General features: G+C 41.4%; 1 protein-coding gene across 1 annotated transcript in view; it reads left to right on the top strand.

Annotated features, from left to right (window-relative positions):
• The first annotated feature begins 3,497 nt into the window (after window positions 1–3,497).
• LOC110522287 (opsin-5-like) overlaps window positions 3,498–18,733 on the top strand; it is a 35,833-nt gene continuing 20,597 nt past the window's right edge. The window contains exon 1 of the mRNA XM_021600551.2: window positions 3,498–3,648. Coding sequence (XP_021456226.1) covers window positions 3,516–3,648 — 133 coding nt within the window. The 5' untranslated portion in view covers window positions 3,498–3,515. The remainder of the gene's footprint in view (window positions 3,649–18,733) is intronic.

Raw genomic sequence — 18,733 nt, 5'->3', positions numbered from 1 at the left:
CTGCTCATCAATTATTCAAATAAACCTACATTTTCCAAGAAGTACTGTATTGTACATAATATACTGTATGTGTGGTACTGTATATCAATCTCCCCAGTCCACACATACAGTGCCTAGTGAAAGTCTACACACCCTTTGTACACATCCCTTTCTAATTCATTATATTGTGTGGTGTTTTGTGGTGTCCCTTGTCAGAAATACTCAAGTTGTAGGACCTGCCAGTGTTTTACTCTTGATTGGCAGATGGTAGGCAGACTTTTGTGGTTGGAGAAAGTCATGATAATCTGCTACTGGAAGTAACCCCTAAAGGTGCTCCTGAAATTAAATATAGCAAATAACTTTAGGCAGGTGCTCCCACCCCCTGCAGGCTACTGTGGCTGACTTGAATCTGGAATGCATTTGCACACTGCCTGCCCTCCAAGGACAACTACAGCACCCGATGTCACAAACTTCTGTTAGTTTTAGTACTCTGAAGAACATTTGGTCTTGTTTAAATGGAGAGCCTGGTACCTAGGCGTAGGCTGTAATTGTATCGAAACTGCGCTACTGGAAACCTAGAGCATAGAAACAAATATATTCTCCTCATTTTTTTTGAGAGAAAATCGCACTTATTTTTATTCTGTTTCAGATTTTAGACTTTGTTGAAGGGCTTTGAAAATGAACAAACTATTGTGGGGTGTGTAATATAGTTTCAACACAACGAGGGAAAGATTGGCTTGCACCTGAGCCTTCAGAGTTAAAGCAAAAGTTGACCTTTTTTCATGTCTGACTTGTAAATGGAGGTGTGCTTTCTGAGGTGATGTAGATTTTGAAGGCAGAAGTGCCACTCAGTGTTATGTCTGCTTCCAACTCACACTCTCAAACACGTAGATCCCCTGAACGCAGCTCACTTTCCAGCTCACGCTCTCAAACACATAGATCCCATGAAAGCAGCTCACTCTCCAGATCCCAATCGTCTGAATTCTGATCACTTGTTCACACACCTGTATGTCATTTACATACACTATTTATCTCAGTTCTTTGCACCGCATCATTGTGAGGTATTGTTTGTTTTGTTACAAGTACTTCTCGGAGCTCTGGTCATTTCCGTATTAGTATCATAGTTTTTGGCCATCCTCACGAACAATGCCTTTTTGCCTATTCCCTGCCTGTACTGTTACCGTTTTGGAGTCCCTGTGTATGACCTTCTGCCAGTCCCTGGACCCAGCTACCTGCCTCTTCCTGTGGTCCTTTGCTTATAAACACCTGCTGCGCACTGCGCTTGAAACCAGAACTCTGTCTCCCATCGTATTCATTACACACAGACTTGCCTGGCTGGCTGCTCGTTCTCTTAGCGGAGCCACACCTTCAGAGGTTGGGGGTGTCTGCCATAGGATTTACTGCACCGATTCTGGCCACAAACAAACTCCCCAGTCCACACATACTGTACAGTGCCTAGTCAAAGTCTACACACTTCTTGCACAGTCATCATATTTTGCTGCCTTAAAATAAAATAAAAATCCTACCGATTTACATGACCCTGTATTGTGGTGGCAGCATCATGTTATGGGTATATGCTTGTCACTGTTAGGATCTGGGGAGTTTGTCAGGATATAAATATGGACGGAACAAAGCTCAGGTGAAAAGCTAGAGGAAACCCTGCCTCAGTCTTCTAAATACCTAACCCTGGGATAGAGTTTTACTTTTCACAGGGTCAATTAAACAGATTTTAAGACACACCAGAATGGCTTTCCAATAGGTATTGAGTGTTCCTGAATGGTCCAGTCTCAGTCCTGACTTAAATCTGATTGAAATTCAGAGATAAAAATGTATTACAGATTTCTTGAGTTATGTTTTTGCAGGTGAAGATGTTTGGTGAAGTATTTCTCAAGTGAAAAAATGTGCATGAAAACGAGGCACCTCTCATTGAATGACAACAAACATTTAATTGAAGAATCCCTACTGTTGCCCAATCACTGACGAAGGGGCTTAGACTTACACTACCGAACATTTTGTGTGTGCACAATCCGCTGAAAAAACCCTTATGGAAGACCAAAACGACGACCAAAATGTCGTCATAACTGTTTTTGATGGAGCCTTGATGGAGCCACACTGTAGCCTTAAGGGCTACAGTGTGCCTCCCTGCTAAAGGACCTACTGGCCAGCAGAAAGGGACTCCACAAAAGGATTATAGTGTGTGTGTGTGTGTGTGTGTGTATCTGTATCTCTGCGTGTGTGTGTGTGTGTGTAAATGTATCTCTGCGTGTGTGTATCTCTGTGTGTGTGTGAGTTTGTTTAATGGATGACTCACGAGTCCCAGCAGTGAGTTCCTGTATGACCACCAGAAAATTGGGGTTCTTTGTTTTCAGAAATTACTGTGTTTGTGTGCATGCATGTGTGTGTGATCTTGTGTCTGGTTTGTGAGTATTTGTGTGACTGAAACACTAAAGAACATTGAAATGGTACCATTGGTCTCTCTGTAAAGTTATGTGCTTCTTCTCACGATAAATCTAGTAGTGATTTCCAGTCATCGCCAACACACACCCACATAAATCCCCCTTCCAATTCACTGAAGGAGCTCATTTATGTGTGCCTATAGGTTAATCCTTTACCTCGTGCAAAATTTGGTCATGGAGAAACTGAACATTTGGGAATAGTTGGCCAAGGAAACATTTCTGGTTAGTCTCAAGGAATGTAAAAAAGTTAGGAAGGGAGACATTGAAAATCAAATTGAGAGAAGTAGTAGAAAATATGTTGAATGAGCAACTAATAAGCATGGAGCGCCTCACAAGTTTGACGAAATTGTTATATCTTTCAGTCTAATATGGCTATTTACTTACTTTGTAGATCATCAGAAGTAGATTTTTGTAGGTCTTCTCTCCAAGTTTAGCTGGAATTGAGACCGAAAGGATTTGACAGTTGAAATGACATTGGCCTTGCGCTGCGCTGAATATCAGATCTTAACAACGATTGGATAAGTGTTTAACATTTCCAGTACCACATCCTTATGATATACTGTATATCTTGTCAGAAGCGCAACGTGACTGCAAACAAAGACAAGATGATGAGATGCTCATGTTTTCGCACCAGCTTAGGTCCAAAATAAGACAGTAAAAATGCATTGGGCTTATTTTGGACAGATTTAGCCTCTTCCTCTTTGCTGGAATGTCAGACTGAAATATGGAACAAATCAACCTTTTTTGTTGTTGTTTGAATTTGTTGATCAAATGCGGGACATGTGGTCACCCTAGGTGAGCTGGTGCAGTGTGTGAAGGGAGAGATAGCCAAGGACAGGAAGCAGGAAACTAGAATGAACCCCATGGTGACTAATCAGGGATATATTCTTCATGGTCAAGTGTTTGATTCAATTCTCTCTCTTATCGCTGTCTTCCATTAGAGGCAATATACAGCACTGAACATCATGGGGGTACAGACTGATAATTCAAGACAAATGCAGTAATAGAATGTGAGTTAGTAATCAGGTGTGTTACTGCTGTTTCTTTTGGCTCCCCAGGAAGCTGCTGACACTCCTAATCATGGCTCTGATAGGAAATGACACCTCAGCTCGCCCCGATTATGTCCCCCATTACCTCCTGGCGGGTGACCCTTTCGCCTCCAAGCTGTCCAAGGAGGCCGACATCGTGGCTGCTTTCTACATCTGCATCATAGGTAAGTGTCAATAAAGTACAGGAATGTAGACTGCATAGGGATGTAGACTCATCAATAGACTCACTGATATCCTCATCTTCCTTGAGACATAGCCTAACCAGTCTTCACCTCAAGGAGAGCCATTCTGATTCGATTATGTTTGCAATCAATTGTGATTCATCAAGGTTTTCCATTGTGTACCGATGTAGGATCTTAATTTGATCACCCTGTTGCAGGACACCTTTCCATTTTAAACTTGTAGTGTATTTGAGGTTTAAAAAGGCTTCGAAAGTTTGACATTTTCCACTTGATTTTCCTTCATGAAAAATGTATCAACCGCTACAAAAATGTCCATTCATTGTAATCCACATAATAATTCAAATTTTCCTGCTAAGAAAGAGACTGGCTCAAATTAAGATCCTAGATCCAGTGCTTGACTTGGGCAGGAGCTCACCAGAGCTGAGTACTGCTTAAGCTCCTCTTCCTCCTATAGAATAGAATATTAGCTCAAAAATATTCTGGAGCTCCTGCACTTAGATATAAACAGTACCGGCTCCCAAAATGAGTACCGGCACCTATTTCAGTCCAAATCAAGCACTGCCTATGTCTGTAAGACATTGTACATTCAAAATGTATTTGAAAAGGTTATTTTCTTTTCTAATGTAGAAGATCCTATATTCAGTAGCTTCTCAGTTTTGCTGCAATTGATAGCAATAATCTGGTTGTAATGATTCCACATACTTTTCCATCACTCATTGCACCTTTTCAAAGATGATAGAAAGTTTAATTTATAAACGTACACCTCTCCTCCTCTATCAATTTTTGTGTGGACCAAAGGGAGATGTTACGTGGACAACATGAAGAGTACTGTAGCTGTTGCCTACGTTACAGAGAAAGTGGATAAAATAGACATACATATACTGTATAACCTGCTATGTGGCACATTGACATGAAAGGGACTTTAAAAGAACACTCAAGAGTTGGCTGTGTATCAGCAGTTAACAACATGCAGTTAGAAAGAGATGCCCGCCTCCTTATATACAGACAGACTCCACACTGGAAACCACTGTGTGTTTCTCCTCTAAAGGGTACAGTAGTAATTACATTATTTTGTTGGCTAGGTTGGCTAGGTTGCCTTGGAAACCCTCTTCTTCGAAGCCAACTAAACGATTAAAATGAAATGTTGACAGCGATGTATCACACAAATGGTGATGTTAGTGGTTAGTCTAACAGGTTAAATTAATTATAATTTCCTATCACATCAAGAAAGGTTTGAATGTTCATGCTAATTAACACAGTTACAGGACATACTGATCTATGACAGCCTCCAGACATGTTGATTATGGGCTACTGAGTTGTAAAGGCCACTATTTGGTCTGCCAGACTGTACGGGGCATAGGAGAATCCTGTTCGAGGCTGTTCAGAAGCCAGACTGCACGGGGCATGGGAGACTCTTGTTAGAGGCTGTTCAGAAGCTCTCTGTTGATACTGTTCTGGCATCCTGATTGGTCAACAGCTCTGATGAGCTTTCATTGTGGGATATCATGCTATATGACCACCAGGTTGTTTGATCCATCCGTCAATCAAGAATGTTCTTCTATCAACCAATGTTAATCAACATACATTATTGTGGTCATTAAAGTACATAACACTTAAATGAAACCTTAGGAATTTGAATGTTATGATATAAAATGTATTCGAAGGGTGTGCTTAGATCGATTATCAACAGATTGATTTAGGAGAGGAAGGTACTGTAATATGGTGTGATGTTTGCTCAACATCAAAGCTGAATACATCCTACTTTGAAAATGCATTTTAATGTAAGCATAGCTTTAGCTACTGGATGGAAAAATATGAATTCATATTTTTACTGTTGGGGTTTTCTGCTGCATCCACCTTATTTCTGCATGCTTTTAAAACCCGGAAGCCAAATGAGGAAACGATGGAGACAACTTCCTCTGTGCTTGTGCATTATCATAACTCATATGCGCGCCACTAGAAATCCCTGCAATAGCATTATTCTGTTAGCTGATACATCCTGTCAAAATACCAGTAGCGGTGCATGGGTAAAATCACTGGGGAAGCCACGCTAGAAAAAATATCCATGTAGACACAAATACATATATAACTTTTATTTAACTAGGCAAGTCAGTTAAGAACAAATTCTTATTTACATGACGGCCTACCCTGGCCAAACTCTAACCCGGACGACGCTGGTCCACCGCCATATGGGACACCCAATGACGGCTGGTTTTGATACAGCCTGGAATCAAACCAGGGTCTGTAGTGATGCCACTAGCACTGAGATGCAGTGCCTTAGACCACTGCGCCACTCGGGAGTTGTTTGCTCTATAACCTGTTAGTTCTTATGTCTTGCGACCGTGACATTTGGCCCAAGGCCGAGACAATAAGAAGACACAGTGGCAGAATAAATTCAACCACACCTTCGTTTCATCACAAAACCGGAGATCAACCTCTGTCTTGTGAAGTCTAGAAAGCATATTGCATGTAACATAACGGTTACATGATCTGCAGCATTGTTAAGCAAATGAATGTTTATGACATTTTCTGACAACTAAACAACTATTGATTTAGAACCACAATGAGTTACCGCAAGTCGCAAAGAGAACAGGAGCTGTCATTTCAACATAATCAAATCACCTATGCTTAGTCTAATACTGTGACAACTAAAACATACAAAAAACAATTTAGTCCAATTAACGTAAGCTAAATATGATGTGGCTGTCCATGGTTCTGATTTATCTGTGTGTGTGTGTGTGTGTGTTAAATCAAATAATACTGTCACATGCACCTAATACTACAAGTGCAGACATTACCATGAAATGCTTACTTATAAGCTCTTAACCAACAGTGCAGTTCAAGAATAGTCTACCAAGTAGACTAAAGTAAAAAAAAAAATATATATAAAAAGTAACGGTACCGGTACCGAGTGAGTGTGCGGGGGTACAGGTTAGTTGAGGTAATTTGTACATGTAAGTAGGGGTGAAGTGACAATGCATAGATAATAAATAGCGAGTAGCTGCAGTGTACAAAAAGGAGGAGGGTGGGTCAATGTAAATTGTCCGGAGGCGATTTTATTAATTGTTCAGCAATCTTATGGCTTGGGGGTAGAAGCTGTTGAGGAGCCTTTTGGTCATAGACAGTCAATAACTTGGGTGACTGGAGTCTCTGACAATTTTATGGCTTTCCTCTGACACCGCCTATTATATAGGTCCTGGATGGCAGGAAGCTTGGCCCCAGGGATGTACTGGGCCGTTCGCACTACCCTCTGTAGTGCCTTATGGTCAGATGCCGAGCAGTTGCCATACCAGGCGGTGATGCAACCTGGTATGCTCTTGATTCTGCAGCTGTAGAACCGTTTGAGGATCTGAGAACCCATGCCAAATATTTTCAGTCTCCTGAGGGGGGAAAGGTTTTGCCCTCTTCACGACTGTCCTGGTATGTTTAGACCATGATAGTTTGTTGGTGATGTGGACACCAAGGAACTTGAAACTCTCGACCCGCTCCACTACAGCCCCGTCGATGTTAGTGGGGGCATGTTCGGCCCGCCTTTTCTTGTAGTCCATAATCAGCTCCTTTGTCTTACTCACATTGAGGAAGAGGGAGTACAGGAGGGAACAGGGAGTACAGGAGGGGACTAAGTACACACCCCTGTTAAGGATCAGCATGGCAGACATGTTGTGGCCCACTCTTACCACCTGGGGGCGACCCGTCAGGAAGTCCAGGATCCAGTTGCAGAGGGAGGTGTTTAGTCCCAGAGTTCTTAACTTAGTGATGAGCTTCATGGGCAATATGGTGTTGAACGCTGAGCTGTAGTCAATGAACAGCATTCTCACATTGGTGTTCCTTTTGTGCAGGTGAGAAAGGGCAGTGTGGAGTGCGATTGAGATTGCTTCATCTGTGGATCTGTTGGGGCGGTATGTGAATTGGAGTGGGTCTAGGGTGTCCGGGAGGATGCTGTTGATGTGAGCCATGACCAGCCTTTCAAAGCACTTCATGGCTACCGACGTGAGTGCCATGGGACGGTAATCATTTAGGAAGGTTACCTTAGCTTCCTTGGGCACAGGGACTATTGTGGTCTGCTTGAAACATGTAGGTATTACAGACTTGGTCAGGGTGAGGTTGAAAATGTCAGTGAAGACACTTGACAGTTGGTCCATGCATACTTTGAGTACATGTCCTGGTAATCCGTCTGGGCCAGCGGCTTTGTGAATGTTGACCTTTTTAAAGGTTTTGTTCACATCGGCTACCGAGAGTGTTATCACACAGTCATCCAGAACAGCTGGTGCTCTCGTGCATGCTTCAGTGTTGCTTGCCTTGAAGCGAGCATAAAAAGCATCTAGCTCGTCTGGTAGGCTCGCGTCACTGGGCAGCTCGCGTCTGGGTTTCCCTTTGTAGTCCGTAATAGTTTTCAAGCCCTACCACATCTGACGAGCGTCAGAGCCGGTGTAGTAGGATTCAATCTTAATCCTGTATTGACGCTTTGCTTGTTTGATGGTTCGTCTGAGGGCATAGCGGGATTTCTTATAAGCGTCCAGATTAGTTCCCCGCTCCTTGAAAGCGGTAGCTCTAGCTTTTAACTCAATGCGGATGTTGCCTGTAATCCATGGCTTCTGGTTGGGATATGTATGTACAGTCACTGTGGGGACGACGTCGATGCACTTATTGATGAAGCCAATGATTGAGGTGGTGTTCTCCTCAATGCCATTGGATGAATATTCTTATCTGTGCTAGAAAAACAGTCCTGTAGTGTAGCATCCGCGTCATCTGACCTCTTCCGTATTGGGTGAGTCACTGGCACTTCCTGCTTTAGTTTTTGCTTGTAAACAGGAATCAGGAGGATAGAATTATGGTCAGATTTGCCAGGAGGGCGGGGGAGAGCTTTGTATGCATCTGTGTGTGGAGTAAAGATGGTCTATGATTTTTTTTCCCTCTGGTTGTACATGTGACATGCTGGTAAAAATGTGGTTTGCCTGATTTAAGTGTGCCTGCAATAAAGTCCCCGGCCACTAGGAGCGACACTTCTGGGTGAGCATTTTTGTTTTTGGCCTTATAGAGTTGGTTCAGAGCGGTCGTGGTGCCAGCTTCATTCTGTGGTGGTAAATAGACGGCTACGAATAATATAGATGAGAACTCTTTGTAGCTTATCACAAGGTACTCTACCTCAGGCGAGCAATACCTTGAGACTTCTTTAATGTTAGACATCGCGCACCAGCTAATATTGACAAATAGACACACACCCCCACCCCTCGTCTTACCAGAGGAACGTCTCGTGAAACATAAGATATTACAGTTTTTAATGTCCCGTTGGTAGGATCATCTTAATCGTAGGTCATCAATTTTCCAATGATTGCACGTTAGCAAGAAGAACGGATAGCAGTGGGAGTTTACTCGCCTACGGATTCTCAGAAGGCTGCCCGATCTGCGGCCCCTTTTCCTGAGTCTTTTCTTTACGCAAAAGGCAGGGATCTGGGCCTGTTCCAGTGAAAGCAGGATATTCTTCTCGTCAGACTCGTTAAAGGAAAAAGTTTCTTCCAGTCCGCAGTGAGTAATCGCTGTTCTGATGTCCAGAAGTTATTTTCGGTCATAAGAGATGGTAGCAGAAACATTATGTACAAAATAAGTTTTAAAAAATTGTTACACAAAAAGCAAAAAAACAAACAAAAGAGAATGTAAAACGTCAGCCATGTTCTTCGGCGCCATCTTGTGTGTGTGTGTATGTGTGTGTGTGTGTGCGTGCATGTTCGTGCAAGTAGAAAAAACATGTTGACTCACCCTACTTGTAGAGAATTGCGAATGCCATTCTCCTCTGTTTCATGTTGAAAAAACGGTCTATGACCCTGTCATACAGTACACACTTCTATTTTTTGTTGTCCTAGGCCACCTGGCTAAAATGCATGCCCGCTAGCCTAAACTTATTTTTATGGGCAACGTTAGCTAGTTAACATTAGCCTTCTACATCTAGCTACAAATTGAACTTACATCCTCTTCGTCCAGGGGCACAATGTAGTAATTTATGGTTGGAACAGAATCAACGTTGTAATCATTGGCCAGTACGGAGAATTAAGTAAAGTCCAGATCCCTATCTCCATCCATGGCTAATTTACAAAAGGACCAATTTTAGCTAGCTAGCCCCCGGAATAAAAAAAAACACATTGAGATGCAGCGATTCAAGTTGTTTCTGTCAATTATGTAATTCTCTTGATGCGATGTGAGAGCAGTGAAGCCAAATCCAAATTGGCGTCCCTTGACACTTTTTTTAGCGTGCCAGGACCATTCACAGTTGTGCTCACTCAGTTTAGCTCAACACTAGACCATTATTATTATTATTTTGTTTATCAAGGGACCCCAAATGCTCGCTGGCTACTCTTGCATTCAATGCTACGGGCGGCAACAATGTCCTCCTCTTTATGACCAGACAGCATCAGATAGCTGACCGGTTTCAAGAAACTAGGAGTATGTCGCACATCACTACCTCACAGGAGAGGCATTAACATTTATTTAATATCAACATTTCATGTGCCTTAAACGTGTAGCCATCTGTAAATACAAATAAATTGTTAAATTACGAGCCTAATTTGTTTAGCCACGGAAAAGACAGGATCCTTCCTGCTAGTCATGATTAGCTGAGATAATGGATGGGCTGGGTTTGGATTGGTCTGCCATGTAGCACGCTTCTGTCTAGAACATGAAAGGGGAATGGTGGATACCTAGTCAGTTGTACAACTGAAATGTGTCTTCCGCATTTAACCCAACCCTTCTGAATCAGAGGTGCTCAGTATGTGTAGCTTTTTTTAAAGATCTAACGTTAGCCAAGGAGAACTGCAAAAGTGTTGCTACTGCTTTCTTCATCATTGCTGGCCAGGCTTTATCAGGCACTATCGACAAAGATCAGTGGGAAAAAGTTGTGATGAGCTACTTTCTGCACACTGTCCGTGTGAACCGGAGTGACTGATACAGCAGCCCAAATAAGCTGTAGCTAGTTACAAAACAAATGTAAAAGATACGTTGCCATGAAGCGTTCATCCATCTTTACGGGTAAGAGTCTAGCTACATTTTCAGATATATTTTTCTGTTTTCTCGGAAAGTTGTTTTCATTGCAAATTAAGTGCATTGTTTGCAGTCTAGCGAACATTAGCTTGCTGGCTCGCTAGCTAATATATGATCTGTGTAGTAATATTGTTAGTATCTCAGAAAGCCATTTCCATTGTGAGTTATAGCCTAATGTTAGCTCGTTAGCTACCTGCAAATTCATACTTTCATGCATTGTGGCTAGCTATGATAATCCATTTTACTGTAGCTATGACTGGGGATTATGATTAATTGTTTAGCTAGCTAGCTACATGTCTAAACAAAAGCCTCCACAAGAGAATAATAACATGACCCATAAAATTGTGCCAGGTGTGTCTAGGGGTGATTACAGCCATCTATTGTATTTCATGAACATGTGTATGTCTAGACAATAGTGACCAATCCACCTAGCTAGATGTGGTTGTGTTTATAGCATTTCTTTCACATGACCCATCATCTAATAATACAATATTTTTATCTGGACACTTTCAGTCAGATTAGGATATAGGCCAAGGACTAGATAACATATTTTTAACTGGAGTTTTTCCTTATAGTAGGTCACTACTTAAACCACTTTTAGTCTTGAATTATTTGGTTATTTACAGTGCCTTGCGAAAGTATTCGGCCCCCTTGAACTTTGCGACCTTTTGCCACATTTCAGGCTTCAAACATAAAGATATAAAACTGTATCTTTTTGTGAAGAATCAACAACAAGTGGGACACAATCATGAAGTGGAACGACATTTATTTGATATTTCAAACTTTTTTAACAAATCAAAAACTGAAAAATTGGGTGTGCAAAATTATTCAGCCCCCTTAAGTTAATACTTTGTAGCGCCACCTTTTTCTGCGATTACAGCTGTAAGTCGCTTGGGGTATGTCTCTATCAGTTTTGCACATCGAGAGACTGAAATTATTTCCTATTCCTCCTTGCAAAACAGCTCGAGCTCAGTGAGGTTGGATGGAGAGCATTTGTGAACAGCAGTTTTCAGTTCTTTCCAAAGATTCTCGATTGGATTCAGGTCTGGACTTTGACTTGGCCATTCTAACACCTGGATATGTTTATTTTTTAACCATTACATTGTAGATTTTGCTTTATGTTTTGGATCATTGTCTTGTTGGAAGACAAATCTCCGTCCCAGTCTCAGGTCTTTTGCAGACTCCATCAGGTTTTCTTCCAGAATGGTCCTGTATTTGGCTCCATCCATCTTCCCATCAATTTTAACCATCTTCCCTGTCCCTGCTGAAGAAAAGCAGGCCCAAACCATGATGCTGCCACCACCATGTTTGACAGTGGGGATGGTGTGTTCAGCTGTGTTGCTTTTACGCCAAACATAACGTTTTGCATTGTTGCCAAAAAGTTCAATTTTGGTTTCATCTGACCAGAGCACCTTCTTCCACATGTTTGGTGTGTCACCCAGGTGGCTTGTGGCAAACTTTAAACGACACTTTTTATGGATATCTTTAAGAAATGGCTTTCTTCTTGCCACTCTTCCATAAAGGCCAGATTTGTGCAATATACGACTGATTGTTGTCCTATGGACAGAGTCTCCCACCTCTGCTGTAGATCTCTGTAGTTCATCCAGAGTGATCATGGGCCTCTTGGCTGCATCTCTGATCAGTCTTCCTCTTGTATGAGCTGAAAGTTTAGAGGGACGGCCAGGTCTTGGTAGATTTGCAGTGGTCTGATACTCCTTCCATTTCAATACTATTGCTTGCACAGTGCTCCTTGGGATGTTTAAAGCTTGGGAAATCTTTCTGTATCCAAATCCGGCTTTAAACTTCTTCACAACAGTATCTCGGACCTGCCTGGTGTGTTCCTTGTTCTTCATGATGCTCTCTGCGCTTTTAACGGACCTCTGAGACTATCACAGTGCAGGTGCATTTATACGGAGACTTGATTACACACAGGTGGATTGTATTTATCCTCATTAGTCATTTAGGTCAACATTGGATCATTCAGAGATCCTCACTGAACTTCTGGAGAGAGTTTGCTGCACTGAAAGTAAAGGGGCCGAATAATTTAGCACGCCCAATTTTTCAGTTTTTGATTTGTTAAAAAAGTTTGAAATATCCAATAAATGTTGTTCCACTTCATGATTGTGTCCCACTTGTTGTTGTTTCTTCACAAAAAAATACAGTTTTATATCTTTATGTTTGAAGCCTGAAATGTGGCAAAAGGTCGCAAAGTTCAAGGGGGCCGAATACTTTTGCAAGGCACTGTACTATACTACTGTACCTTACTGTGTTTAGCACATGGTCGCACATGTGAATCCTTAAAGAGATGGGTGGGGCTAAGGCTTAAAAGGTTGTGAATGATGCTGACTAGGTGTAGACAAAGAGCTCTCCAGTAGATGTACCAAAACATTCAAGGAACTTTCAAAGCAGAATGACTCAATGTTCCTCAACTGCAGTGTATGATGTACCATTTTGTAGCTCTGAGTCTCTACTTTTAACAAACACAATTTCAACATTTTCTACACTGCCGTTCAAAAGCTTGGGGTCACTTAGAAATGTCCTTGTTTTTGAAAGAAAAGCAAAATAAATGTCCATTGAAGTGACATCAAATTGATCAGAAATACAGTGTAGACATTGTAAATGTTGTAAATGACTATTGTAGCTGGAAACGGCTGTCTTTTTATGGAATATCTACATAAACCCATTATCAGCAACCATCATGCCTGTGTTCCAATGGCACGTTGTGTTAGCTAATCCAAGTTAATCCTTTTAAAAGGTTAATTGTTCATTAGGAAACCCTTTTGCAATTGTTTGCACAGCTGAAAACTTGCCCTGATTAAAGCAATAAAAAACTGTCCTTTAGACTAGTTGAGTATCTGGAGCATCAGCATTTGTGGGTTCGAGAGGAGTGGGAGGCCTCGGTGCACAACTGAGCAATAGGACAAGTACATTAGAGCATCTAGTTTGAGAAACAGACGCCTCACAAGTTCTCAACTGGCAACTTCATTAAATAATACCCGCAAAATATCAACGTCAACAGTGAAGAGGCAACTCCAGATGCTGGCCTTCTAGGCAGAGTTGCAAAGAAAAAGCCCCATCTCAGACTGGCCAATAAAAGAAAAGATTAAGATGGGGAAAAAGAACAGACACTGGCCAGAGGAACTCTGCCTAGAAGGCCAACATCCCGGAGTCGCCTCGTTGCGAGGCTTCTTTCTCAAACTAGACACTAATGTACTTGTCCGCTTGCTCAGTTGTGCACCAGGGCCTCCCACTCCTTTTTCTATTCTGGTTAGAGACCGTTTGCGCTGTTCTGTGAAGGGAGTACGACAGCGTTATACGAGGTCTTCAGTTTCTCGCATGGAATAGCCTTCATTTCTCAGAACAGACTGACGAGTTTCAGAAGGAAGTCCTTAATTCTGGCCACTTGAGCCTGTAATCAAACCCACAAAGGCTGATGCTCCAGATACTCAACTAGTCAAAAGGACAGCTTTATTGCTTCTTTAAATCAGCAACAGTTTTCAGCTGTGCTAACAATTGCAAAAAGTTCTAATGATCAATTAGCCTTCTAAAATGATAAACTTGGATTAGCTAACACAACGTGCCATTGGAACACAGGAGTGATGGTTGCTGATAATGGGCCTCTGTACGCCTATGTAGATATTCCATTATAAATCAGCCGTTTCCAGCTACAAGTAATTTACAACAATAATGTCTACGCTGTATTTCTGATCAGTTTGAAATTATTTTAATAAAATGTGAATCTTTAAAAACAAGGACATTTAAGTGACCCCAAACTTTTGAACGGTAGTGTAATGTACATAAGACCAAATCAAGGCGTACAGAGTCAGTGGTGCGGTTTCGCTCGCTTCAATGCTTTCTCGGTGAGATAGTCATCCTCTTGCAAATTGAAGGACATTTACAAAAACAAAATATATATTCCCCCCCATGGTAGTTTCCCTTGGCATCCATAAAGACACGCCACTGCAGTACACCATGTTACTGGTCTACTAGTGTGCCTTGACCTTGTAGGCTAAAATTGCAGAGAAACCCCCCCCCCCCACAACTGATCCTGGTAATGGTTTTCCAATCAGGCAGGCTAGATGCAGTCATTTCAAAATGAATATGTATTGTGAGTGGACGAAGTACTTGGAGGTTGCTCTAAAGTGGAAAGGTGGAATAAACGAGTCAGGAGCAAGTTCTTAATTGAACAAAGTCCTCTATTGAGGTATTTTTTACCCTTCTCAAACACAAATCAAGGATGATATCCCAAGGAAAACATATCTTCACAAAAACAAGGAACACAAGATGAGTATCTTTAAACTATAACATAAATCACAGGTGTGTCACCGCCTTCACGATCCGTCCGTGGAGAGCTCCCTTCGGGTGGTTGTCCAGATCTGTGGTGAACATTCCCTAGAGGTGGTGTGTCCCCTTCTTCTCCTTTCCGAAAGGTACGTCCTCTCCTTTGCAGAAGCAAACGCTTCTGCGTCTCCCCCTCCTCGCTCTTGTAGGGGAAAGAGAATAGCTCATTAGTACCGTCAGCTGTGCTTAATTGCCTCTGATCACCTGGACTCACATGCCGAGCTGGGCTACTGTCTGTGGGAACAGCCTGCCATCTGGTGGTCCATCCACACTATTCAAAATACCAGGCGTTTTGAGCTATAAGCTATTTACTGCAGTTGACAGCCTAGACTACAGTTTAGTACTCTTGAAAACAATATTAACATTACATTTTGCTGTTGTAGCTTAGGTAGGATACATTTATTGTCCCTAAAAAACATAATCAATAGGGTAGCTTTTCAAGCTGCATGCCCGGGGACTCATCGCAGCTTTGGCAGTGCACATAATGTAGACTAGGCCTACCTATGATTTCCTTATCTGATAACTTTTTTTCCTTAAGCTGTGTGAATTGACTGGATCTAGAGCACAGTCTAGAGTAAAGCAAAGATCTGCCATTTCATCATCTGTTAACTTTGTTTTCTTGCACTTTGACAGGTAAATATTTAGTCTATAGCCCCAGTGGTGGAAAAAGTACTCAGTTGTTATATTTAAGTAAAAGTAAAGATACCTAATAATAGGTCATAGAAAATGACTCAAGTAAAAGTGAAAGTCACCCAGTAAAATACTACTTAAAAAAAGTCTAAAAGTGAAAGTCTAAAAGTATCTGGTTTTAAATGTACTTAAGTACAGTGGTGGAAAAAGTACTCAATTGTCATACTTGAGTAAATGTAAAAAGTCAAAGTAAATTCTACACATCAATGTCCTTATATTACGCAAACCAGACAGCAAGATTTTATTTTTTGTACAGCAAGGGGCACACTCACTTGTGTTTAGTGAGTCTGAGGATGACAACGCATTATATTGATAGGTGCGTGAATTGGACCATATTGGAAATGTAATACTTTTGGGTGTCAGTGAAAAGGTATGGGAGTAAAAAGTACATATTTTCTTTAGGAATGTAGTGTAGTAAATTAAAAGTTGTAAAACATTTGAATAGTAAAGTAAAGTACAGATTTAAGTAGTACTTCAAAGTATATTTCCTGGCTACTTTACATCTCTGTATAGCCCTAATATTTAGCTTCTTACGTTGGCTAAACATCATTAGCCTCTCTCTTCCAGCAGTTCCTGTGCACAATAGGCTAAAGGCTGCGCAAGTCTCTCAGCATTAGGTCATTCCTCTTCTCTTGAAATCCCAGGTAAAGCTTTAGGCTGCGAAAGCTATAGGACATTTATTTTGATCATATTTCTATACTAGGCCTAACAGCCCTGGGGAAAGAAGCAGGCTTAAAACAGGCCTATAGCATAGGCCATATTATCTGTCTGGGAATTGCATTGGTGTGATCACTTTTGGCCGATTATGATAACATTGTTGCACTGATGCATTGTAAATAGTTGAACAGGACAGACAGAGAGATGAGCACAGTGAAAAAGAAGACCCATAGGAATTGACAACCATTTGAAAAATGGAAATCACTTGCAAACCACATGAGCAAGGAGGCAATGACATTGAAATATGTGCAGGCTAAACAGGGTTTGTTGTTGAATTGCAACATTTAAATATGAGTTAATATATTATTTTTCATTGTGTCTACATGAACATTTAAGTATTATTTGCAGTTGTCACTGTGACAATGACACCCTGAAATCACTGAATGGTCTTGTGTTACCACCATATTAATAGGCAGCATGCAGTAGGATGCAATGATCAGTTGATTGACAGGTGTAGAGCTGTAGAATGATACACTTTCCTCTAGTGTGGACGCTCACCATCGTTTTATAGTTATAGTTTTTTTTATCGTTATAGTATAGTTATTGGCTTGGTGGAAGGCCCTTAATGCTGACACAACCATAGAGAATGATAGAGGCCTCGAGTGGCCAATGGGCAGCACCATTGAGGGCTTCCACCATGTTTCCACCATTTTAAATTAGTCATAGTAGTCAACTGTGTAGAGATTCCTTAGGGTTGTAGCCTCAATGGTGCTGTCCATGCTGTCACGGATGCTATAATTGCAAAGATCTAAAGATGAGTCCTCTATCTTTCTCTTTGTATCACAACAGAACTACTAGAAGGTAACGTTAGCTAACTTGAATTAAATACATGTAAAATTACACTTATACACTTATACTTGTTTACTTTAATTTTCTACTCTATAAATGGACTCCTTCAAATAATTTACTCCAGCAAGTTTGTCATCGGCGCGCTGAAGTACGGAAGTAAAGCGGAAGTCGAATCCATTACTTGTGTTATTTGGCTGTGCCCGTGGCAACATTCGAAAATTAGGTAGATTTGTATCCATGACTCAAATCGATTGAATAGATACAGGAATCAATAGATTAAGTCATGAAGAGATACAGTTATGCAATCTCTGTCTCTTTAATATGCTCACAGTCGTATTAAACATCACTTGCAGTCAGTAGGGAAACAGGGTTTTCCTTTCCTGGATGTCAGATGACTTATTTCTTTACTTCAGGCTGCACACCTGTCACAAATCCTTTTCTTGTCATTTTTTTGTTTCTCTTGCCACAACAACTGCCTTGTGTGTGTTCACAGAAATGTTCATACCGACTAATTTTTTGTTTATACTTAGCTGAGCCATTTGCAAACTCTACAATGCCCTGTATAACTGCTGCCCTGACCTAATGAACCGATGGACGGTGAAGATGCTTCATGCCGGGGTCTCATGCATTTTGATGCGGCTTTTCAGTGAGAACTGCATTTGGGGCTTATCCCTCTGAGCTCCTGAGTCCCATGAATCCCATGTCTCTCTCCCACTCCCTCCCTCCATCTCTCACTCCCTAACACCCATAAGTCCTACACCTGTCTACTCCATTACTTGCTCCGAGGGACTGTACCATCCCCATCCCTTGGTCTGCACTCTCTTTACAGCTGTGTTGGTTGACTTTGACTATGCTAATGATGCTAGCTAATAAGCCCAGTTGTACAAGAACATACTATAAACACCTCAGTCTCTCCCGCTAGAAACAGTACTACCACTAGCAATGCCATAAATTACCCCAAACGATTGACTGATTTTAATGTGTGTTAGGCATCTCAATGGAATAGGAGATCACAAGAAAATAGGACTAATCCTCTTACTGTGTATTTGTTCTGAATGGGGCATCTGTTGGATATTTGGATACTGTGGAGTCTGCCTATTCAACGACCACGCTTTATAGGTTAACAAAGGCATTTATGATTACTTGATCGATTCGCGTATCTTTGGTGTGGTTTTCAGCATATTAACTCAGCAACAAAAGAAACGTCCTCTCACTGTCAACTGCGTTTATTTTCAGCAAACTTAACATGTGTAAATATTTGTATGAACATAACAAGATTCAACAACTGAAACATAAACTGAACAAGGTCCACAGACATATGACTAACAGAAATGTAATAATGTGTCACTGAACAAAGGGGGGGGGGGGGGGGGGGGTCAAAATCAAAAGTAGCAGTCAGTATCTGGTGTGGCCACCAGCTGTATTAAGTACTGCAGTGCATCTCCTCCTCATGGACTGCACCAGATTTGCCAGTTCTTGCTGTGAGATGTTAACTCAC

This window comes from Oncorhynchus mykiss, chromosome 4, assembly GCF_013265735.2.
Source record: "Oncorhynchus mykiss isolate Arlee chromosome 4, USDA_OmykA_1.1, whole genome shotgun sequence".
NCBI lineage: Eukaryota > Metazoa > Chordata > Actinopteri > Salmoniformes > Salmonidae > Oncorhynchus > Oncorhynchus mykiss.
Note: the sequence above shows the minus strand (reverse complement) of the source record. Positions and strands in the feature narration are given on the sequence as shown.